The following is a 26,226-nucleotide window of genomic DNA, read 5'->3' on the forward strand; positions in this document are numbered from 1 at the left end:
ACCATCAGTACCAGCATTCTAGTTCCCAGTCATGTGTGCATGAACATATTCAACACTCACATTCAGTAACAGGTGTAAGCCACATCCAAGTACTTGTAGGTTCCGACACAGGGGTCGCCGAATACGGAGTTGGATACCTTGATGATACACTGGCGCTCTCCGTCACACCTGTGTGAAACAGGTAGAGGTTAACATCACAGCCAATGAGTGCCTACAGGTAAATGCACACTAAAGGTTTCAGTACCTTTTTGCCATTGTGCTGGTGGTGGATGGGCTGAGGCAGTTGGTGTTTTTGAGTTGTTTATGTGGGCGCCCAATGGAACACACATCGTGTTGACGACGACCATAGTTGGCACGCTGAATATGGATCTCACCCCGATCTGAGGAAGAGAACGAAGAAAAGGATTACCAAATCTGGTTGTTTGTGTGGGCTAGTGACTAACATACGTCACTACATGAATACACCGTACAGTAGTGTTGACCAGCTTACCACATAGTAGTTGAGAATCAGAGCCTTCACATATGATGCTGCTTACTGCAAGGACAACACAGGAGTTACACCACACAAATTAAGACACACATTAGCCTGGTGAAGTGTTAGTGATGGGCACTAATAGGGAATGTTGATTTCAGGTGCATTTTAAACATGTTGGCATGAACTAAAGTATAAAAAGTTATGCGCGTCATCTTCCACCGTTACCTTGTAGTTTCACTTCCTTTTGAACAGTTGGTAAGCTGGTGAAACAGGTCGACCCGCTACACCAAATCTGTATTTCTATGCAGTTTGTGCTGTGCCATCTGTCAGATTAGCTATAGACCCTACCAATCTGTGGGAGTTGCGCTAGCTAGTTACCGTTCACTGAAACATATTCAGTGGTAAACCAGATTAAGTGCACAACCATCAAATAAGCTTGAGAAACTTCCCTTTCATGTTCTTGCTGGCTAATTGAGCGAGATATGTACATATAACAAGGAACAGCAGCAGCATATGAGACAAGTCGAAAAGGTTACTGCAAAAAGGGTCAATGCAGATGGTCAGGGTAGTCATTCAGCAGTTTTATGGCTTGGAGGAAGTAGAAGCCATTCAAGGTCCTGTTGGTTCCAGAGTTGGTGCACCCGTACCATCTGTTATGGAGTAGCAGAGACCAGTATGACTTGGGTGGCTCGAGTCTGTATGTAGGGCCTTCAGACACACGTGGTGTCGAGATCCTGATGGCAGGGAGCCCAGCCTGAGTGATGTACTGGGCCGTACACACTACCCTCTGTAGCACCTTGCAGTCAGATGCCATACCTAGTGTCGATGCAGCCAGTCAAAAAGCTCTCAATGGTGCAGCTGTAGAATTGAGGTTCGGGGGGGCTGATACCAAAAATGTTTTGCCTCCTGGTAGGGAGGGGCTCAGCCCTCCGCTTCCTGTAGTCCACAATCAGCTCCTTTGTCGTCTTGGCACCACACTTCCAGGTCTCTGACCTGCCTATAGGCTACGCTAACTAAAGTTGTTGCCGGCTACATTATTCAATAACCACAGCTTGTTGGCCAGCTAGGGTTAGTTAGCAGGTGAGGGTGGTTTACACGTTGAGAAACAAATGCACGTATGAAACACGTTGTGGCCATAAGACAGCATTTAATAAAACATAGTTAGCAAGCTGGTACCATAGGGGAACCAACCTATTCTATTCCTTTTCTAGCTATCAGCAGAGTACACTCTTTTACAAAAGAGTAAAGTGGGTAGGAGTATTAAACAATATCCCAACATGCCACAGTCATACCGATAGTACGTTGAATCTAATTCTGTATATTGGTGCCCACCACTAAGTGTTATTAGCACACATTGAGAGACTGACTTGTTTCTTGCTGTTGGACACAGGAGTATTTGATGTCCAGGTACTTGTAAGTCCCGACACAGGGGTCTCCAAAAACGAAATTGGATGCCGGCACAACACACTCGCTCTTCCCACCGCATCTGTGTCAAAGACAGGTAGAGGTCATGTATTCCTTTCTGCCATCTTGCTGGTTAACACTAGTCAAGGAGTTCCTACAGGTAAACAGCACATGTTCCAGTACCTTTCTGCCATCTTGCTGGTGGATTGGCTGAGGCAGTTGGTGTCGGTGAGTTGGTTATCGGGGCGCCCAATGGAACACACATCGTGTTGACGACGACCATAGTTGGCACGCTTGATTTGAATCTTACCTCCATCTGAGGGAGATGGGGAAGAGGGAATGAAAAGGAGAAAGGTGAGGGACAAAGGAGAGCCAAGTATGGGTCTCTATGGTGTGGGCTAGTGATGCTAATCTACAGTAGAAACTATCATAGGTGGTCGGTGAGTATACTGTAGGGTTGACTAGCTTACCACATTGCAGTAAAGCATCAGAGCCTTCACACGTGATGCTGATTGCTGCCAGGACAAATAAACAGGAATTACACACCGCTCACATTAGCTTGGTTAAGTAGTATCATCAGTATTACATACAGTACCTCCATCCGTTAGTGTACAGCAAGCTGCAGCCAGCACTGAAACATCACACAGCTAGTTCAGCAACATTCAACATCATATGCACTTGGACCATGAAGCTACAATTCAGCATTGGTCTCTATACTCCAGCATTTCAGTTATACTAAGTGTATTATAGTCAAGTTGAGCATTTGGTCTCTTATTCCAGGCACAAAATGTGACATTTGTTATATGATTATTTTTGAATACTTCTTTGCACAATAGGGACTGAATGTCCCTCAAATCATATGACATATACTTCAATTACAAATATTTGGTCATATGTATTTAAATTCTAATCTGCATCAGATACAGATTTTGTATACTCACATGTGACCACCATCAGTCTGAACATGCACATGATTCCAGGTACAGGAGTGGTAGGTACAGAGAAAATGCAACTGATGATAACAAGACCCAATACACCTGGTATTTATGTTATGTGACATGTCTTATTTAACCCAGGTGTATCTATTTGTCTCCAGGTGCACCTCATTGCAATAGGGGCCGGCGTTTGCTGGTCTATACCTGGCTATTGGGTCAGTCTCATGGAGTTAGATAGAGGACTCTAGGTGGATAAAATCCATTTTGACATGAACATTGCCATTGAGGGCTTCCAACATTTTAAAGTAGTCATCTAGGTGGGGATCTTTGTTAAGGAAGAATCACACGGGCCACATTCAGTTGCAAAACCTTTGAGCATTGCAGATATACATTTCACGATTAGAGACAATGTTTTTAATTATTCTACATCTCGGAGAGACATATTTGTTAAACACAGCATATTTTTTTTATAACCTTCCAAAATGTTGCAACTTGCTGAATGCACCCCATTATTCATTTCTCCATTGTTCAGTATACATTGCCAGCAGCAAACCACCCTGCATACCACTGCTGGCTTGCTTCTGAAGCTAAGCAGGATTGGTCAATGTCAGTCCCTGGATGGGAGACCAGATGCTGCTGGAAGTGGTGTTGGAGGGCCAGCAGGAGGCACTCTTTCCTCTGGTGTAAAAAATATCCCAAGGCCCCAGGGCTGTGATCGGGAACACTGCTCTGTGTAGGGTGCTGTCATTTGGATGGGATGTTAAACGGGTGTCCTGACTCTCTGAGATCAGTAACCTCTCTTGGGCAAGTGAGACGGTAGCGTCCCACCTCTTCAACAGCCAGTGAAACTGCTGGGCGCTAAATTCAAACACAGAAATACTCAGTATAAAAATTCAGAAAAAAAACATATTTTACATAGGTTTAAAGATTAAAGATCCCATGGCACTTATCGTAAGAGTAGGAGTGTTAACTTTGGTGTCCTGACTAAATTCCCAATCTGGCACCCAAACCATCACGGTCACCTAAGAATCCCCAGTTTACGATTGGCTCATTCATCCCCCTCCTTTCCCCTGTAACTATTCCCCAGGTCGTTGTTGTAAATGAGAATGTGTTCTCAGTCGATTTACCTGGTAAAATAACAGATAAATAAAATGAAAATGATTCAATCACGAGGGATCAGCCAATTAATTATACTCTTGTGCAAACACTGCATAACTGTTGGTGGCAGTGAATTGCCAGATTTGGCTTCATACAGTCCCTTTTCAAACAAAACACTCTGTTGCGCTGTGCATCCTTTTAGTGTCTTTGCCAACTCATAGAAATTATAGAAGAAAATTGTCTAATTTAATCAAATCAATATTGTCTCTATTGTCTCTAATGCAATTACATTTGTTATTTGATTGGAATGGAGCTGCCCGTGGGCTCACGGACACCATATTGGGACACATATAAAGATGATATACTGTGACTATCATTCTCTATGGTCAGATCCCCATAATGTGTTGTTCTGGTGACAGGTGCCTTGCCCTTCAACGTGCGAGCCCTTTGGGTGTTGCACTTATCAGGCTTCACAGCCACGGTCCGGAAAGGCTGGTCCGATTGATTTTGTGCATTAATATGTTCCCAGTTGCCACTCCTGTGAAGGGATACCGCTGCGCTTGAAGGCAGTTTGGTGACCACAGATACCAAGTACAGTTACTCTACTGTAAACATTATTAAAGTGACCCGTGTTGAATGACTATGTACATATGACAGCAGTCTCTATGGTACAGGGTAGAGTACCAGGTGGTATCAGCCCAGTACCCTGCTTTTAACAGTGGCTAAGTTTGGGCAGGGTTCTGGACGGAGGCCGGCTAGAGATTACTATTACAACGTCCGATGGCCTGGTGATAGAAACTTCTATCTCCAGTTTCTCAGTCTCTTGGTCACAGCTTTGATGCACCTGTACTATCATCTCCTTCTAGATGGTAGCAGGGTGAACAGGCAATGGCTCGAGTTGCTGAGATCCTTGATGATCTTCTTGGTCTTCTTTTGACATCGAGTGCTGTAGATGTACTGGAGGGCAGGCAGTTTGCCCCCGGTGATGCGTTGGACTGACCACACCTCCATCTTGAGAGCCCTGCTGTTGCAAATTCTGTACCAGGCGTTGATACAGCCCTACATGATCCTCTCAATGGTGCACATGTAGAAGTTCATGAGGGCCTTAGAGGACTAGCCACATATCTCCAGCCTCCTGAAGTTGAAGATGCGCTGGTCATGTGGTATGATTCTGCTATTTTCTTTACTTTTTAACGGGAACCCCCAACAGCAGCTAGCCAGCTAACTAGCTACTAGATAGTAGTCAGCTAGCCACTGCTAGTGGTCATCAGCTACCTTTAGCCCAGACAACCCTTGCCAGTCTGCACAGCACAACCAGAGCAAATCAGACTTATTTTTCTCCATATCTCCGGATTCCTACCGCAAGCTCTGAACCTTTTCACCTGGGTCATCGCAGCTAGCTAGCTGTTATCCGATTGGCTTCTCCTGGCTAACGTCTCTGTCCCGAAGCAAGCACCAATTAGCCTGGAGTTAGCCTACGCTAGGCCCATCTTTCGGCTAGCTGAAGAGGTCCTTCATCCACTCCTTAAGCTACAATACCTATTTTGCCAATTTGCCTGGACCCCTTTAATTGCCGATATGGAGCCCCGCCGATCCTTCACGACTGGACTACTGACGTAATCCGCCCGAGGGGGTTTCAACTAAATGGCAGAATCCATGTCTCAATTGTCTCAAGGCTTTGGTGGGCATGGCACAGCAGGATTGCCTTTTGCAGTCTGTGATAGTCTGAAGTCCTTGCCAAGCGATGCAGTTTGAGGATTGCACCCCAGCTAACAATCACAGACCATCATATTTCAAGCCTCCCGGCGCGACACAAAACGCAGAAATAAAGATATAATTCATGCCTTACCTTTGACGAGCTTCTTCTGTTGGCACTCCAATATGTCCCATAAACATCACAAATGGTCCTTTTGCTCGATTAATTCCGTTGATATATATCCAAAATGTCCATTTATTTGGCGCGTTTGATCCAGAAAAACATCAGTTCCAACTTGCACAACGTGACTACAAAATATCTCAACATTTACCTGTAAGCTTTGTCCAAACATTTCAAACTACTTTTGTAATACAACTTTCGGTATTTTTTAACGTAAATAATCGATAAAATTGAAGACGGGATGATCTGTGTTCAATACCGGAGGAAAACAATGTGTAGCATGCCTTCTGGTCACGCACCTCTAACTAACAGTACACTTCACTGGAAACTCATTCTGAACATGGCTACTCCTTCATTTCTCAAAGGAAAAACCTCAACCAATTTCTAAAGACTGTTGCCATCCAGTGGAAGCGATAGGAACTACAGGAAGGTCCCTTAGAAATCTGGATTCCCAATGAAAACACATTGAAAAGAGAGTGACCTCAAAAAATTTAAATCTGAATGGTTTGTCCTCGGGGTTTTGCCTGCCAAATACGTTATGTTATAGTCACAGACATGATTCAAACAGTTTTAGAAACTTCAGAGTGTTTTCTATCCAATACTAATACTAATAATAATATGTATATATTAGCATCTGGGACCTAGTAGGAGGCAGTTTACTCTGGGCACACATCCAAATGTGAAAATGCTGCCCCCTATCCTAGAGAAGTTAATTAACCTGGAAGCCAGATGTATCAATGTGTCGGAGGAAACGCCATTCAACTGGTGACTTGGGTCAAGTAAAGCCCCACCGGCCGAACCCGGGTCTGTAGTAACGTCCCTAGCACTGAGATGCAGTGCCTTAGACCGCTGTACTTATCACGGATGTTTTGCTTGTACATGGTCAAGCAGGCTGGATCCTCTTGTGAAGCAGGATACATGTTGGTGATATTTTTGGAAAACTTGCTAAGGCTGCTTTCCATTTTTAGAGAACAGTAGGAGATAAACTCCCATTGGCAATGATTGGAGAAACGTATAACGCCCCACAAACTTTTGACGAATCACATTCACGTTGTCATAATGCGTCAGACGGTTGCTAGGCTAATCATCACGCAATGCCTTCTCAAAGTCGAGAAACCTGCCTATTTTCCTCAAAAGTAGATAATGTCACTATTTTAAAGCAATACGATATTATCAAACATCTCGGATTAAAGTTGCAATTTTGCACTTGTTCACGGAATTCATGCTAAAGTTGGGTTTTTCAGCTAGCGCCCAATTGATTCCCATTCACTCCTTGAAGAGCTCTCCTTGTTCCAGAATAGTCCAGAACGCACTGAGGAGGCCATTGACAACGTATGGGCAACATACAAAATGGGCATTAAAACTTCTTATGGCTGCAATCCCGGAAAACGGGATCGATATGACAACAGCCAGTGAAAGTGCAGGGCGCCAAAATCTAACAACAGAAATCTCATAATTAAAATTCCTCAAACATACATGTATCTTATACCATTTTAAAGGTAATCTTGTTGTTAATCCCACTAAAGTGTTCGATTTCAAATAGGCTTTTCAGCAAAAGCACCACAAACGATTATGTTAGGTCACCACCAACTCACAGAAAAATTCAACCATTTTTCCAGCCAAAGAGAGGAGTCACAAAAAGCACAAATAGAGATAAAATGAATCACTAACCTTTGATGATCTTCATCAGATGACACTCATGGAACTTCATGTTACACAATACATATATGTCTTGTTCGATTAAGTTCATATTTATATCCAAAAACCTCCGTTTACATTGGCGCCATGTTCAGAAATGCCTCCAAAAAATCCGGAGAAGTTGCAGAGCCACGTCAAATAACATAAATACTCATGATAAACTTTGATGAAAGATACATGTTTTACATAGAATTAGAGATACACTTGTTCTTAATGCAACCGCTGTGTCAGATTTCAAAAAGCTTTAGGGCAAAACACAATATTCAATAATCTGAAAACAGCGTTCAGCCACAAAAGCAAGCCATACAGTTCCCCGCCAAATTGTGCAGTCAACAAAACTCATAAAAAGATTATAAATCTTCACTTACCTTTGCTGATCTTCTTCGGAATGCACTCCCAGGACTCCCACTTCCACAAGAAATGTTCGTTTTTTTCGGTAATGTCCATCATTTATGTCCAAATAGCTATTTTTGTAGTGTGTTTGGTAACCAAATCCTACGTCAGGGAAGTGCGTTCACTAAAACCTGACGAAATGTCCAAAAGTTCCGTAACAGTCCATAGAAACATGTCAAACGATGTATTGAATCAATCTTTAGAATATTTTTAACATAAATCTTGAATAACGTTCCAAACGGAGAATTACATTGACTTCAGATGAGCGATGGAACAGAGCTCCCTCTCATGTGAACGCGCATGGTCAAAGAATGGTCAGGTCATGGCAGACCTGACTAATTCCCCTCTCATTCGGCCCCCCTTCACAGTAGAGGCATCACATAAGGTTCTACAGACTGTTGACATCTAGTGGAAGCCGTAGGAAGTGCAAACTCATCCATATCTCGCTGTGATTTCAATGAGATCTTGGTTGAAAATCCATCAGCCTCAGAATTTCCACTTCCTGTTTGGATTTTTTCTCTGGTTTTTGCCTGCCATATGAGTTATGTTATACTCACAGACATAATTCAAACAGTTTTAGAAACTTCAGAGTGTTTTCTATCCAATACTACTAATAATATGCATATATTAGCAACTATGACTGAGGAGCAGGCCGTTTACTCTGGGCACCTCTGTGCACCTTTCATCCAAGCTACTCAATACTGCCCCTGCAGCCATAAGAAGTTGATATGATGCCAATGGAGTTTCCCCATCTCCTCAAAGGTATCTCTGGCACTGTCCCACATATTTTGGCAATACACCAACATTGATCTATCCCTCATTGAAATCAAGTCTAAGTGGTAGATCTGTAGTGCGCTAATACAATGATGAGTGACATTTTTGTACACCAGTGTTCAACAGCTGAAAATAGTACTTTTTGGTCTGAAAATATATTTCATTGCAGTTTAGATGATACAATGATGCGACACTATACTTTTGTCAAACTGAAATTAGGCGAACCAGAATATCAGCAACCAGGAACAGGCGGCGTGATCCACACAGTTAATTTTTTATTTATATTATACCATCATTAATATGTCCCGTGGTACTGTCGTTGTGGTACTGCTGTGCTCATCCCAAATCAAACCAATGGACAATAGGAGACCGAATGCGATCGGATCAACATCTAATTGGCTTTCACATAACTCTTACGGAATGTCCACGTGGATGGGGATATTGGACATGTAATCAAAGTTTACTGGGTGACAATTTATTGTGAACTTAGACAAAATCATTTATAATATAATTTTTCCAGTACAACATATGTTCAGCAAATCCCCTTATTGTGTGGGATACCTTTAAATGTAACTTGAGAGGTTATTCAATTCAATTTTCAACAACAATAAAAAAGCAGTTGCTGGCTAAAGAGTCAGGACTAACAAGGGAAATACATTCTCTAATGGTACAGGAAGCAAAAAAAGAACTACAGTGATGCAAAATAAATTAGAGGAAAAACTAAAAGAAATGGATGAACTTATTCTAGAACCATCTAATGTAATCTATTTACAAAAATGTTGTTACCTGTGATTCTCCAAATTATATTGTAAAGGAGGAAGCTAAATGATCAAAAGATGGCGCAGACAGAGATGGTCGCCTCGCTTCAAGTCCTTTGGAAATTATGTAGTAATTTTTGGACGAAATTAGGGCACGAGTTGCCTTCCAGAGAGACATTAGAGATTGTAACATTCTATGTTTCACGGAAACATTGCTCACTCGGGATATGTTGTCAGAGTCGATACAGCCATCGGGTTTCTTCATGCGTCGCGCCGACAGAAAAAAACATCTCTCTGGTAAGTGGAAGGGTGGTGGTTTATGAACATACAGTAACTCAAGTCCTTTTGTTCACTTGAACTAGAAATCCATACAGTCAAATGCCGACCGTATTATCTCCCAAGACAATTCTCTTTGATTATAGTCACGGCCGTGTATACTCCCCCCTTCCCCCGGAAGCCATATATCCTCAGGCTGATTTATTGAAGCTGCGGATGTTAGGAAAGCTATTTTGAGAACAAGACTACCTCAATTTTACCAGCACATTGACTTTCGTACCTGCTCGAGCAAAACACTCGACCACTGTTAATCTAACTTCCGCGATCCATACAAGGCCCTCCCCCGCCCTCCTTTCGGCAAATCCAACCACGACTCCATCTTGCTCATACCGCCCTATAGGCAGAAACTCAAGCAGGATGTACCTGTGACTAAAACCATTCAACGCTGGTCTGACCCATCGGAATTGAAGCTTCAAGATTGTTTTGATCACGTGGACTGGGAAATATTCCGGGAAGCCTCAGACAATAAAATCGATTTATACGCCGACTCTGTGAGTGAATTTATTAGAATGTACATTGGAGAGGTTGTACCCAGTGTTACTATTAAAACCTACCCCAACCAGAACCTTTGGATAGAAGGCAGCATTCGCGCAAAACTGAAAGCGCAAACCACCGCATTCAACCATGGAAAGAGGTCGGGGAATAAAGCTGAATATAAAGAGTGTAGTTATTCCCTCTGCAAGGCAATCAAACAAGCAGAATGTCAGTATAGGGACACAATGGAATCGCAATTCAATGTCCCAGACAAGAGACGTATGTGACAGGGTCTACAGGCAATTACGGACTAGAAATGTATTCATAAAATGCCTGGATGTTTACAATTTCGGTGATTCTCTTAGAAATGGGTAAACGTACTGGATAGCAACCCCAGGTGTAAAAGTGTAAAAAGCGGCTACTTCTCAGAGAGTTTTGAATTGTCAAGAAGAGTTAAACAAGGGTGTCCGTGTCACCATATCTATTCGTTATGGCCATCGAAATGCCAGCTATTAAATCATATCAAATAACAACATTAGAGGATTAGAAATCCAAGGCTTAGAAACAAAGGTGTCCATGTATGCCGATTACTCAAGTTTTATATTTAGTCTGCTAGCTAGATCCCTGTAATGTCTCATTGAAGATCTAGATAACTTTTCTGGACTCTCTGGACTAAAACGTAATTATGAGAAGTGTACAATATTACGTATTGGATCTTTAAAAAATACAACTTTTACATTACTATGCAGTTCATATTTAAAATGGGCTGACGGTGAAGTAGAAATGATTGGTATTTATATGAAAAAATATTAAATGAGCCCAACACAATGAATTTAAACAGAAAACAGACAGCTTTATCTGGGACGCTAACCTCTAGTTGGTCCCAATCCCGGATCCGGGAGCACCCTCATCAGTAAAAAAGCTGACTAGCATAGCCTAGCATAGCGCCACAAGTAAATACTAGCATCTAAATATCATGAAATCACAAGTCCAAGACACCAGATGAAAGATACACATCTTGTGAATCCAGCCATCATTTCTGATTTTTAAAATGTTTTACAGGGAAGACACAATATGTATTTCTATTAGCTAACCACGATAGCAAAAGACACAACTTTTTTTTCCCACCATTTTTTTACTGCATAGGTAGCTATCACAAATTCGACCAAATAAAGATATAAATAGTCACTAACCAAGAAACAACTTCATCAGATGACAGTCTGATAACATATTTATTGTATAGCATATGTTTTGATCGAAAAATGTGCATATTTCAGGTATAAATCATAGTTTTACATTGCAGCCACCATCACAACTCTCACCAAAGCAACTAGAATAACTACAGAGAGCAACGTGAATTACCTAAATACTCATCATAAAACATTTATGAAAAATACATAGTGTACAGCAAATGAAAGACAAAGATCTTGTGAATCCAGCCAATATTTCAGATTTTTTAAGTGTTTTACAGCGAAAACACAATATAGCATTATATTAGCTTACTACAATAACCAACCACACAGCAGCATTGATTCATGCACGTTAGCGATAGCGAATAAACCAGCAAAAGATATTAAATTTTTCACTAACCTTCTCAAAACTTCATCAGATGACAGTCCTATAACATCATATTACACAAACACAATGGTTTGTTCGAAAATGTGCATATTTAGCGGCACAAATCGTGGTTATACAATGAGAATAGTAGCCAAGCTGCAAACAAAATGTCGGGAGAAATCTTGGGAGAGGCACCTAATCTAATCAATAACTAATCATAAACTTGACTAAAAAATACAGGTTGGACAGCAAATGAAAGATACATTAGTTCTTAATGCAACCGCAGTGTTAGATTTTTAAAATTAACGTTACTACGACATACAGCGTGCGTTAAAGCGAGACCGCACCGAAATTAATGGCGGAATAATAGTTTAACATTTTTCAACAGAACAACGAATTAACATCATAAATAGTTCTTACTATTTGATGAGCTTCCATCAGAATCTTGTGCAGGTTGTCCTTTGTCCAGAAGAATCGTTGCTCGGTTGTAGATTGTCGTCTTCAACTTTGGAATTAGCAGCAAACATTAGCCATGTGGCGAAGACGTGTTCAACTCACTATAACGCAGCATAAATGAAATACCGAAAATCGCAATATACTGATATAAACTGATATAACTCGGTTTAAAATAACTACATTATGATGTTTTTAACACCTATATCGAATAAAATCAGAGCCGGATATATCTAACGCCTATAACGAGAGCTTTTCAGAATGCAATCCTGAGGTCTGTCTTGCGTCATGACGAACGTTGAAAAGACTGCACACCCGTTTCCAAGAGCTTTTATACAGCCTCAGATCTACCTAGACACACCATTCCAATTCTCACTGCTTACTGACATCTAATAAACTGACCCTGGAACAGAGCTCCAGATTTCAGATTACTCACTTCATGACAGGAAGTTTGCTGCAAAATGAGTTCTGTTTTACTCACAGATATAATTCAAACGGTTTTAGAAACTAGAGAGTGTTTTCTATCCAATAGTAATAATAATATGCATATTGTACGAGCAAGAATTGAGTACGAGGCAGTTTAATTTGGGAACAATTTTTTACAAAGTGAAAACAGCGCCCCCCTATCCCAAAGAAGATAATTCTATATTGTGTTTTCGCTGTAAAACACTTAAAAAATCGGAAATATTGGCTGGATACACAAGAATGTTTTATGATGAGTATTTATGTATTTCACATTGCTCTCTGTAATTATTCTGGTTGCTTTGGTGCTATTTTTGATGGTGGCTGCATTGTAAAACTATGATTTATACCTCAAATATGCACATTTTCGAACAAAACATAAATGTATTGTATAACATGTTATAAGACTGTCATCTGATGAAGTTGTTTCTTGGTTAGTGACTAATTTTATCTCTATTTTGTCGGTTTTGTGAAAGCTACCTATGCGGTGGAAACATGGTGAAAATATGCGGTTGTGTGTTTGGCTATTGTGGTTAGCTAATAGAAATACATATTGTGTTTTCGCTGTAAAACATTTAAAAAATCGGAAATGATGGAGAGAAGCGGTAGAGGTTTTAACATCCCATCCAAATGACAGCACCCTACACAGAGCAGTGTCCCAATCACAGCCCTGGGGAATTGGGATATTTTTTAGACCAGAGGAAAGAGTGCCTCCTACTGCCCCTCCAACACCACTTCCAGCAGCATCTGGCCTACCATCCAGGGACTGACCAGGAAATACATTGTCTCTAATCATGAAAATTATATCTGCAATGCTCAAAGGTTTTGCGACTGCATGTGGCCCGTGTGATTCTTCCTTAACAAAGATCCCCACCTAGATGACTACTTTAAAATGTTGGAAGCCCTCAATGGCAATGTTCATGTCAAAATGGATTTTATCCACCTAGAGTCCTCTATCTAACTCCATGAGACTGACCCAATAGCCAGGTATAGACCAGCAAACGCCGGCCCCTAATTGCAATGAGGTGCACCTGGAGACAAATAGATACACCTGGGTTAATTAAGACATGTCACATAACATAAATACCAAGTGTATTTAGTCTAGATATCATCAGTTGCATTTTCTCTGTTACTACCACTCCTGTACCTGGCATCATGAGCATGTTCAGACTGACGGTGGTCACATGTGAGTATACAAACTCTGTATGTGATGCAGATTAGAATTTAAATATGTATGACCAAATGTTTGTATTTGAGAGTAAATGAAGTACATGTTATATGATTTGAGGTACTTTCAATTTCTATTGGTCAAAAAAAATATATAATTGTCACGTTGCATTCTTGGAATAAGAGACCAAATGCTCAACTTGACTATAATCCAGTAGGTATAACTCAAATGTGGAATTCTACCTTCATGGTCCAAGTGCATATGTTGTGAGATGTTGCTGAACTAGCTGTGTGATGTTGTTTCAGTGCTGGCTGCAGCTTGCTGTACACTAACGGATGGAGGTACTGTATGTAATAATGATGATGTTACTTAACCAAGCTAATGTGAGTGGTGTGTAATTCCTGTTTATTTGTCCTGGCAGCAATCAGCATCACATGTGAAGGCTCTGATGCTTTACTGCAATGTGGTAAGCTAGTCCACACTGCTGAACAGTATACTCACTGACCACCTATGATAGTTTCTACTGTAGATTAGGGTTACTAGCCTACACCATAGAGACCCATACTTGGCTCTCCTTTGTCCCTCACCTTTCTCCTTTTCATTGTCTCTTCCCCATCTCCCCCAGATGGAGGTAAGATTCAAATCAAGCGTGCCAACTATGGTCGTCGTCAACACGATGTGTGTTCCATTGGGCGCCCCGATAACCAACTCACCGACACCAACTGCCTCAGCCAATCCACCACCAGCAAGATGGCAGAAAGGTACTGGAACCTGTGCTGTTTACCTGTAGGAACTCATGACCTCTACCTGTCTTTGAAACACACAGATGCGGTGGGAAGAGCGAGTGTGTTGTGCCGGCATCCAATTTCGTTTTTGGAGACCCCTGTGTCGGGACTTACAAGTACCTGGACATCAAATACTCCTGTGTCCAACAGCAAGAAACAAGTCAGTCTCTGAATGTGTGCTAATAACACTTAGTGGTGGGCACCAATATCCATAATTAGATTCAACGTACTATCGGTATGACTGTGGCATGTTGGGATATTGTTTAATACTCCTACCCACTTTACTCTTTTGTAAAATAGTGCACTCTGCTGATAGATAGAAAAGGAATAGAATGGGTTGGTTCCCCTATGGTACCAGCTTGCTAACTACGTTTTATTAAATGCCGTCTTATGGCCACAACGTTTCATACGTGCATGGGTTTCTCAACATGTAAACCACCCTCACCTGCTAACTAACCCTAGCTAGCCAACAAGCTGTGGTTATTGAAAAATGTAGCCGGCAACAACTTTAGTTAGCGTAGCCTATAGGGAGGTCAGGGACCTGGAAGTGTGGTGCCAAGACGACAAAGGAACTGATTGTGGACTACAGGAAACGGAGGGCCGAGCCCCTCCCAACCAGGAGGCTAGAAATATTTGGTATCAGCCCTCCGATCCTCAATTCTACAGCTGGACCATTGAGAGCTTTTTGACTGGCTGCATCACCACTAGGTATGGCATCTGACTGCAAGGTGCTACAGGGGGTAGTGTGTACGGCCCAGTACATCACTCAGGCTGGGCTCCCTGCCATCAGGATCTCGACACCACATGTGTCTGAAGGCCCTACATACAGACTCGAGCCACCCAAGTCATACTGGTCTCTGCTTCTCCATGACAAATGGTACGGGTGCACCAAGTCTGGAACCAACAGGACCCTGAATGGCTTCTACTTCCTCCAAGCCATAAAACTGCTGAATGACTACCCTGACCATCTGCATTGACCCTTTTTGCAGTAACCTTTTCGTCATGTCTCACATGCTGCTGCTGCTCCTTGTTATATGTACATATCTCGCTCAATTAGCCAGCAAGAACATGGAAGGGAAGTGTCTCAAGCTTATTTGATGGTTGTGCACACTTAATCTGGTTTACCACTGAATATGTTTCAGTGAACGGTAACTAGCTAGTGCAATTCCTACTGATTTGTAGGGTTTATAGCTAATCTGACAGATGGCACAAACGGCATAGAAATACAGATTTGGTGTAGCGGGTCGACCTGCTTCACCAGCTTAGGTATAGCCGGCCAGTTTGCTTAATTAAAATGTTAGCATTTCGAGAACTGTTCATAAGGAAGTGAAACTACAAGGTAACTGTGGAAGATGACGAGCCTAACTTTTTATACTTTAGTTCATGCCAACATGTTTAAAATGCACCTGAAATCAACTTTCCCTATTAGTGCCCATCACTAACACTTCACCAGGCTAATGTGTGTCTTAATTTGTCTGGCCAGTGTTGTGTAACTCCTGTGTTGTCCTTGCAGTAAGCAGCATCATATGTGAAGGCTCTGATTCTCAACTACTATGTGGTAAGCTGGTCAACACTACCGTACGGTGTATTCATGTGGTGACGTATGTTAGTCACTAGCCCAGACATACAACCAGATTTGGTAATCCTATTCTTCGTTCTCTTCCTCAGATCGGGGTGAGATCCATATTCAGCGTGCCAACTATGGTCGTCGTGAACACGATGTGTGTTCCATTGGGCGCCCACATAAACAACTCAAAAACACCAAATGCCTCAGCCCATCCACCACCAGCACAATGGCAGAAAGGTACTGAAACCATTAGTGTGCATATACCTGTAGGCACTCATTGGCTGTGATGTTAACCTCTACCTGTTTCATACAGGTGTGACGGAGAGCGCCAGTGTATCGTCAAGGTATCCAACTCGGTGTTCGGCGACCCCTGTGTCGGAACCTATAAGTACTTGGATGTGGCTTACACCTGTTACTGAATGTGAGTGTTGTATATGTTCATGCACACATGACTGGGAACTAGAATGCTGGTACTGATGGTTTGTCTTGCAGGATATCTTCCTGGGGAACCTGAAGATGCACAAGGCTTCTGGGATATCTTCATCGGGTCGTGCTGTTTTCCTCCAACCGCCAAATCAACTTCAGTGACCATTGTAAACCTGTGCATTTTGTGCTGAAACATTTCTTAAACAATTTCTGAACTGTGGTTGTTGGTCTGAATTAAATGATGTGGCTGGAAGACGATACTGGTTGCCTCTTGTATATTACTAAATGTCATACCAATATTACTGACCATGTGTCTGGTATTCTCTCTTACACGGTGTTCACCGGTCTCATTTGTACCTGGGGCTGTCTTTGTCTTGATGTCTGTAATCTGTGCCCACCTTTAGGCAGTTGTAGACAAGTATAATACTCATTGTGATCTCTTTCCTGACCACCTCAGGCAGTGTGATCTGGATGGTCAAACAATTTTTAAATCAATTGAACCTGCCTCTCAAATCACTGACAGGTAGTACTTATGCCATCAGCAGCCTTAATGGTCCTAATTTGTATTAATCACCAGCTAAGTTGGTCACAAAGCAGACCTGGATGGGTGAGACATTTCTATACACTGTTTAGACCCTACAAACATTGATAGTTAAGTGGTTGGCTCATGAACCAATTGTTACTGTGTAAATAAAGCTAGACTATTTCTTCTCTTACTAAACATACTTCCAGTGAAGCTGCCCAACTACATCACATTAATCTAACAGCTTCTTATCCAGAGACACACAGGGTCACAGGTACGTTGACAAATCTCCCACAATGTCAAAGGGGGACCTGACCGATACAGCCATCCAAGAGCTGGCCCTCAACCATCACATTCCACCCTGAGAAATAAAATAATTCTATTTCCTGCCCTATGCACCACCAAATAAGAGGAACATTTACATTACATTTACATTTAAGTCATTTAGCAGACGCTCTTATCCAGAGCGACTTACAAATTGGAAAGTTCATACATATTCATCCTGGTCCCCCCGTGGGGAATGAACCCACAACCCTGGCGTTGCAAGCGCCATGCTCTACCAACTGAGCCACACGGGACTACAGCCAGGCCAACAATGTTTGAGAGCATGTATGGCACCATGTCCATCTGAGGATTCATTTGTACAAACACCTGCATGGCATAAGCCTAAACTGTATCAACACAGCCCCTCAGTGTCATTCAAATGTATTTTTATCTGGAATGTATTTTACATCTATCCTTTGCCCAGCAACTCCACCCCCACTTGTTTACAATTCCACATCCCAACCCTCAGCTTCCCTTAGCCCATCCCACCTGTCTCTGCTGGCCACACACTTTTGGATTTTGACGCAGCATATTTTAACTATGCTGTGATTAACATACCATTTCTATTGAATAGACTCTACAGACTGTTGGAAAAACGTTAATAGTTTTAGTAATTGATCTCCAAAAGTATATCTAGGGTCAATTTTAGATCAATGTTTTGCATTTTCAACTATTCCTGAGAACCTACTTGAGGGCAATACTAAAATAAATGGTCAATTGATTCTGTATTCTCACTACGAAATCTGCATTAGCTGAAAAGCACAAGTCTTGAATCATCGAGAGGAATCTCTTCCCAACAATTTTGCAATCTGTATGGCACATATCAACATCCTGGTCCTCAAATGAAACTGGTATACATTCCTATTTATGCTATTTTTATTCCGCTGCAAGTTTTGATCCTGTTAAATTGGGCAGACAGACCACTTCCCTACCTCCTCCTGCTGCCACCTGCCTCCATTTTTGGTGTAATGCTGTAATCAATTGGTTATAATCTTGGACTGAGCAGACCTTTCCATATATTTCTGATAACTCTATGAAAGACAACTCACCCATTCCAATTGACTATCATTTAATAACAAAATACCCTTTTCAAACTGTTTCCCATAAATACAGGTATTTTATCAACCAGCACATTTAAATTCAGCATTAATATTTGTTCTATCTTTTCAGGTGGATGAAATTTAAATTGTAGCCAGCTCTGCAATGCTTGTTTGAAAAAGAGAGATACTTAGAAAAAGGTATCATTTGCAATCAATCAAAAATGAGACATCGAAATCTGTACACAGGCAAAAGCGCTATTTAAACAGTGGATTAACTTTTCTTAGTATTTTACTTGAGAACCATTTAGGGTTCAAATAAATCTTTTGACAAAGTGAAGATTTTAGAGATGTTTAGTGCTTTTATATTTAATAATATCACAACACCCAATTCATATTCATTATATAGCCAGCTAGACCTGCATACCACCCATCATCCCACTGCTGGTTTGCTTCTGAAGCTAAGCTAAGCAGGGTTGGTCCTGGTAAGTCCCTGGATGGGAGAACAGATGCTTCTGCAAGTTGTGTTGGAGGGTCAGTAGGAGGCACCCTTTCCTCTTGTCTAAAACATATCCCAATGACCAAAGGCAGTAGGGTGGCGTCTTTTGGATGGGACGTTACATGGGTGTCCTGACTCTCTGTGGTCACTAAAAATCCCATGGCACTGATCGCAAGAGTAGGGGTGTTAACCACAGTGTCCTGGTTAAATTCCCAATCTTTCCTTCATACCATCATGGCCACCTAATCATCCCCGGTTTAGAATTGGCTCATTCATCCCCCCTCTTCTCCCCTGTAACTATTCCCCAGGTTGTTGCTGTAAATGAGTATGTGTTCTCAGACAACTTACCTGTTTAAATACAAATATACAAATGGATAAATATAGATAGGCACACTGTATCTTGTCTGGTTTAGCGTCCCAGATAAAGCTGTCTGTTTGCTGTTTAAATTCATTGTGTAGGGCTCATTTAATATTTTTTTCATATGAATACCAATCATTTCTACTTCACCGTCAGCCCATTTTAAATATGAACTGCATAGTATTGTAAAAGTTGTATTTTTTAAAGATCCAATACGTAATATTGTACACTTCTCATAATTAGGTTTTAGTCCAGAGAGTCCAGAAAAGTTATCTAGATCTTCAATGAGACATTACAGGGATCTAGCTAGCAGACTAAATATAAAACTTGAGTAATTGGCATACATGGACACCTTTGTTTCTAAGCCTTGGATTTCTAATCCTCTAATGTTGTTATTTGATATGATTTAACTTCTACTTCATCACAATCCCGGATCCGGGAGCACCCCCATCAGTAAAAAAGCTGACTAGCATAGCCTAGCATAGCGTCACAAGAAAATACTAGCATCTAAATATCATTAAATCACAAGTCCAAGACACCAGATGAAAGATACACATCTTGTGAATCCAGCCATCATTTCTGATTTTTAAAATGTTTTACAGGGAAGACACAATATGTATTTCTATTAGCTAACCACGATAGCAAAAGACACAACTTTTTTTTCCCACCATTTTTTTCCTGCATAGGTAGCTATCACAATTTTGACCAAATAAAGATATAAATAGTCACTAACCAAGAAACAACTTCATCAGATGACAGTCTGATAACATATTTATTGTATAGCATATGTTTTGTTCGAAAAATGTGCGTATTTCAGGTATAAATCATAGTTTTACATTGCAGCCACCATCACAACTCTCACCAAAGCAACTAGAATAACTACAGAGACCAACGTGAATTACCTAAATACTCATCATAAAACATTTCTTAAAAATACACAGCGTACAGCAAATGAAAGACAAAGATCTTGTGAATCCAGCCAATATTTCAGATTTTTTAAGTGTTTTACAGCGAAAACACAATATAGCATTATATTAGCTTACTACAATAGCCAACCACACAACAGCATTGATTCAAGCCAACAATAGCGATAACGAATAAACCAGCAAAAGATCTAAATTTTTTCACTAACCTTCTCAAACTTCTTCAGATGACAATCCTATAACATCATATTACACAATACATATAGAGTTTGTTCGAAAATGTGCATATTTAGCGGCACAAATCGTGGTTATACAATGAGAATAGTAGCCAAGCTGCCAACAAAATGTCGGGAGAAATCTTGGGAGAGGCACCTAATCTAATCAGTAACTAATCATAAACTTGACTAAAAAATACAGGTTGGACAGCAAATGAAAGATACATTAGTTCTTAATGCAACCACTGTGTTAGATTTTTAAAATTAACGTTACTACGACATACAGCGTGCGTTAAAGCGAGACCGCACCGAAATTAATGGCGGAATAGGAGTTTTACATTTTTCAACAGAACAACGAATTAACATCATAAATAGTTCTTACTTTTTGATGAGCTTTCATCAGAATCTTGGGCAAGTTGTCCTTTGTCCAAAAGAATCGTTGCTCGGTTGTAGATTGTCGCCTTCAACTTTGGAATTAGCAGTAAACATTAGCCATGTGGCCCAGACGTGCCCAACTCACTATAACGCAGCACAAAGAAATATCTGAAAATCGCAATATACTGATATAAACTGATATAACTCGGTTTAAAATAACAACATTATGATGTCTTTAACACCTATATCGAATAAAATCAGAGCCGGATATATCTAAGGCCTATAACGGGAGCTTCCCAGAACGCCATCCTGAGGTCTGTCTTGCGTCATGGCGAATGATGAAAAGAGTGCACCCCACGTTCCCAGACCATTTATATGGCCTCAGATCTGCCTAGCAACTCCATTCCAATTCTCACTATTTGCTGACATCTTGGGGAAGGCGTATGCAGTGCATCTCGACCAATAGAAGACATGCAAATTAATAAACTGACCCCAGAACAGCCTGTCTGATTTCAGATTTCTCACTTCCTCATAGAAAGTTTGCTCCAACTTGAGTTCTGTTTTACTCACAGATATAATTCAAACGGTTTTAGAAACTAGAGAGTGTTTTCTATCCAATAGTAATAAGCATATTGTACGAGCAAGAATTGAGTACAAGGCCGTTTGAAATGGGCACCTTTTATCCGGCTACTCAATACTGCCCCTGCAGCCCAAACAGGTTAATGCTGAATTTAAATGTGCTGGTTGATAAAATACCTGTATTTATGGGAAACAGTTTGAAAAGGGTATTTTGTTATTAAATTATATTGTAAATTGGAATGGGTGAGTTGTCTTTTAGAGTTATCAGAAATATATGGAAAGGTCTGCTCAGTCCAAGATTATAACCAATTGATTACAGCATTACACCAAAAATGGAGGCAGGTGGCAGCAGAAGGAGGTAGGGAAGTGGTCTGTCTGCCCAATTTAACAGGATCAAAACTTGCAGCGGAATAAAAATAGCATAAATAGGAATGTATACCAGTTTCATTTGAGGACCAGGATGTTATGTGCCATACAGATTGCAAAATTGTTGGGAAGAGATTCCTCTATGATTCAAGACTTGTGCTTTTCAGCTAATGCAGAATCAATTGACCATTTATCTTAGTATTGCCCTCAAGTAGGTGCTCAGGAATAGTTGAAAATGCAAAACATTGATCTAAAATTGACCCTAGATATACTGTTGGAGATCAATTACTAATACTATTAACGTTTTTCCAACAGTCTGTAGAGTCTATTCTATAGAAATGGTATGTTAATCACAGCATAGTTGAAATATGCTGCGTAGAAATCCAAAGTGTGTGGCCAGCAGAGACAGGTGGGATGGGCTAAGGGAAGCTGAGGGTTGGGATGTGGAATTGGAGACAAGTGGGGGTGAAGTTGCTGGGCAAAGGATAGAATGAGATGTAAAATACATTCCAGATAAAACCAATACATTTGAATGACACTGAGGGGCTGTGTTGATACAGTTAAGGCTTATGCCATGCAGGTGTTTGTACAAATGAATCCTCAGATGGACATGGTGCCATACATGCACTCAAACATTGTTGGCCTGGCTGTTTTTCATGGTTGTTTCTCTTATTTGGTGGTGCATAGGGCAGGGAATAGAATTATTTTATTTCTCAGGGTGGAATGTGATGGTTGAGGGCCAGCTCTTGGATGGCTGTATCGGTCAGGTCCCCCTTTGACATTGTGGGAGATTTGTCAACGTGCCTGTGACCCTGTGTGTCTCTGGATAAGAAGCTGTTAGACTAATGTGATGTAGTTGGGCAGCTTCTCTGGAAGTATGTTTAGTAAGAGAAGAAATAGTCTAGCTGAATTTACACAGTAACAATTGGTTCATGATCCAACCACTTAACTATCAATGTTTGTAGGGTCTAAACAGTGTGTAAAAATGTCTCACCCATCCAGGTCTGCTTTGTGACCAGCTTAGCTGGTGATTAATACAAATTAGGACCATTAAGGCTGCTGATGGCATAAGTACTACCCGTCAGTGATTTGAGAGGCAGGTTCAATTGATTTAAAAATTGTTTGACCATCCAGATCACACCGCCTGAGGTGGTCAGGAAAGAGATTACAATGAGTATTAAACTTGTCTACAGCTGCCTAAAGGTGGGCACAGATTACAGACATCAAGACAAAGGCACGTTAGCCCCAGGTACAAATGAGACCGGTGAACACCGTGTAAGAGAGAAAACCGGACACATGGTCAGTAATATTGGTGTGACATTTAGTAATATACAAGAGGCAACCAGTATCGTCTTCCAGCCACGTCATTTAATTCAGACCAACAACCAGTTCAGAAATGGTTTAAGAAATGTTTCAGCACAAATTGCACAGGTTTACAATGGTCACTGAAGTTGATTTGGCAGTTGGAGGAAAACAGCACGACCCGATGAAAATGTCCCAGAAGCCTTGTGCATCTTCAGGTTCCCCAGGAAGATATCCTGCAAGACAAACCATCAGTACCAGCATTCTAGTTCCCAGTCATGTGTGCATGAACATATTCAACACTCACATTCAGTAACAGGTGTAAGCCACATCCAAGTACTTGTAGGTTCCGACACAGGGGTCGCCGAATACGGAGTTGGATACCTTGATGATACACTGGCGCTCTCCGTCACACCTGTGTGAAACAGGTAGAGGTTAACATCACAGCCAATGAGTGCCTACAGGTATATGCACACTAAAGGTTTCAGTACCTTTTTGCCATTGTGCTGGTGGTGGATGGGCTGAGGCAGTTGGTGTTTTTGAGTTGTTTATGTGGGCGCCCAATGGAACACACATCGTGTTGACGACGACCATAGTTGGCACGCTGAATATGGATCTCACCCCGATCTGAGGAAGAGAACGAAGAAAAGGATTACCAAATCTGGTTGTTTGTGTGGGCTAGTGACTAACATACGTCACTACATGAATACACCGTACAGTAGTGTTGACCAGCTTACCACATAGTAGTTGAGAATCAGAGCCTTCACATATGATGCTGCTTACTGCAAGGACAACACAGGAGTTACACCACACAAATTAAGACACACATTTTCCTGGTGAAGTGTTAGTGATGGGCACTAATAGGGAATGTTGATTTCAGGTGCATTTTAAACATGTTGGCATGAACTAAAGTATAGAAAGTTATGCGCGTCATCTTCCACCGTTACCTTGTAGTTTCACTTCCTTTTGAACAGTTGGTAAGCTGGTGAAACAGGTCGACCCGCTACACCAAATCTGTATTTCTATGCAGTTTGTGCTGTGCCATCTGTCAGATTAGCTATAGACCCTACCAATCTGTGGGAGTTGCGCTAGCTAGTTACCGTTCACTGAAACATATTCAGTGGTAAACCAGATGAAGTGTGCACAACCATCAAATAAGCTCGAGACACTTCCCTTCCATGTTCTTGCTGGCTAATTGAGCGAGATATGTACATATAACAAGGAGCAGCAGCAGCATATGAGACAAGTCGAAAAGGTTAAATGCAGATGGTCGGGGTATTCATTCAGCAGTTTTATGGCTTGGAGGAAGTAGAAGCCATTCAGGGTCCTGTTGGTTCCAGACTTGGTGCACCCGTACCATTTGTTATGGCGTATCAGAGGCCAGTATGACTTGGGTGGCTCGAGTCTGTATGTAGGGCCTTCAGACACACGTGGTGTCGAGATCCTGATGGCAGGGAGCCCAGCTTGAGTGATGTACTGGGCCGTACACACTACCCTCTGTAGCACCTTGCAGTCAGATGCCATACCTAGTGGTGATGCAGCCAGTCAAAAAGCTCTCAATGGTCCAGCTGTAGAATTGAGGATCGGAGGGCTGATACCAAATATTTCTAGCCTCCTGGTTGGGAGGGGCTCGGCCCTCCGTTTCCTGTAGTCCACAATCAGTTCCTTTGTCGTCTTGGCACCACACTTCCAGGTCCCTGACCTCCCTATAGGCTACGCTAACTAAAGTTGTTGCCGGCTACATTCTTCAATAACCACAGCTTGTAGGCTAGCTAGGGTTAGTTAGCAGGTGAGGGTGGTTTACACGTTGAGAAACCCATGCACGTATGAAGCGTTGTGGCCATAAGACGGCATTTAATAAAACGTAGTTAGCAAGCTGGTACCATAGGGGAACCAACCCATTCTATTCCTTTTCTATCTATCAGCAGAGTGCACTATTTTACAAAAGAGTAAAGTGGGTAGGAGTATTAAACAATATCCCAACATGCCACAGTCATACCGATAGTACGTTGAATCTAATTATGTATATTGGTGCCCACCACTATGTGTTATTAGCACACATTCAGAGACTGACTTGTTTCTTGCTGTTGGACACAGGAGTATTTGATGTCCAGGTACTTGTAAGTCCCGACACAGGGGTCTCCAAAAACGAAATTGGATGCCGGCACAACACACTCGCTCTTCCCACCGCATCTGTGTGTTTCAAAGACAGGTAGAGGTCATGTATTCCTTTCTGCCATCTTGCTGGTTAACACTAGTCAAGGAGTTCCTACAGGTAAACACAGGTTCCAGTACCTTTCTGCCATCTTGCTGGTGGTGGATTGGCTGAGGCAGTTGGTGTCGGTGAGTTGGTTATCGGGGCGCCCAATGGAACACACATCGTGTTGACGACGACCATAGTTGGCACGCTTGATTTGAATCTTACCTCCATCTGAGGGAGATGGGGAAGAGGGAATGAAAAGGAGAAAGGTGAGGGACAAAGGAGAGCCAAGTATGGGTCTCTATGGTGTGGGCTAGTGATGCTAATCTACAGTAGAAACTATCATAGGTGGTCGGTGAGTATACTGTAGGGTTGACTAGCTTACCACATTGCAGTAAAGCATCAGAGCCTTCACATGTGATGCTGATTGCTGCCAGGACAAATAAACAGGAATTACACACCACTCACATTAGCTTGGTTAAGTAGTATCATCATTATTACATACAGTACCTCCATCCGTTAGTGTACAGCAAGCTGCAGCCAGCACTGAAACATCACACAGCTAGTTCAGCAACATCTCACAACATATGCACTTGGACCATGAAGCTAGAATTCAGCATTGGTCTCTATACTAATACATTTCAGTTATACTAAGTGTATTATAGTCAAGTTGAGCATTTGGTCTCTTATTCCAGGCACAAAATGTGACATTTGTTATATGACTTTGTTTTGAATACTTTTTTGCCCAATAGGAACTGAATGTCCCTCAAATCATATGACATTCTTCTATTACTAACATTTGATCGTATATATTTAAATTCTAATCTGCATCAGATACAGATTTTGTATACTCACATGTGACCACCGTCAGTCTGAACATGCGCAT

The 26,226-nt window shown here is 41.5% G+C and overlaps 2 protein-coding genes across 2 annotated transcripts; one reads left to right on the forward strand and one right to left on the reverse strand.

Annotated features, from left to right (window-relative positions):
* Window positions 1-62: 62 nt before the first annotated feature.
* On the reverse strand, window positions 63-26,226 carry LOC120064866 (rhamnose-binding lectin-like). Its single transcript, XM_039015458.1, has 17 exons — window positions 26,196-26,226; window positions 25,851-25,886; window positions 25,726-25,770; window positions 25,436-25,571; window positions 25,215-25,333; window positions 23,878-23,922; window positions 23,632-23,767; window positions 23,458-23,555; window positions 9,071-9,116; window positions 2,821-2,891; window positions 2,475-2,510; window positions 2,350-2,394; window positions 2,063-2,195; window positions 1,843-1,961; window positions 491-535; window positions 245-380; window positions 63-168 (listed from the first exon to the last, which is right to left on the reverse strand). Exons 1-17 carry the CDS (start codon window positions 26,224-26,226, stop codon window positions 63-65), a joined length of 1,383 nt encoding a protein of 460 aa, XP_038871386.1.
* Window positions 13,849-16,632, forward strand: LOC120064667 (L-rhamnose-binding lectin CSL3-like). Its single transcript, XM_039015292.1, has 8 exons — window positions 13,849-13,879; window positions 14,167-14,202; window positions 14,283-14,327; window positions 14,487-14,622; window positions 14,688-14,806; window positions 16,160-16,204; window positions 16,315-16,450; window positions 16,527-16,632. Exons 1-8 carry the CDS (start codon window positions 13,849-13,851, stop codon window positions 16,630-16,632), a joined length of 654 nt encoding a protein of 217 aa, XP_038871220.1.

The sequence above is a fragment of the Salvelinus namaycush genome, chromosome 20, assembly GCF_016432855.1.
Source record: "Salvelinus namaycush isolate Seneca chromosome 20, SaNama_1.0, whole genome shotgun sequence".
NCBI lineage: Eukaryota > Metazoa > Chordata > Actinopteri > Salmoniformes > Salmonidae > Salvelinus > Salvelinus namaycush.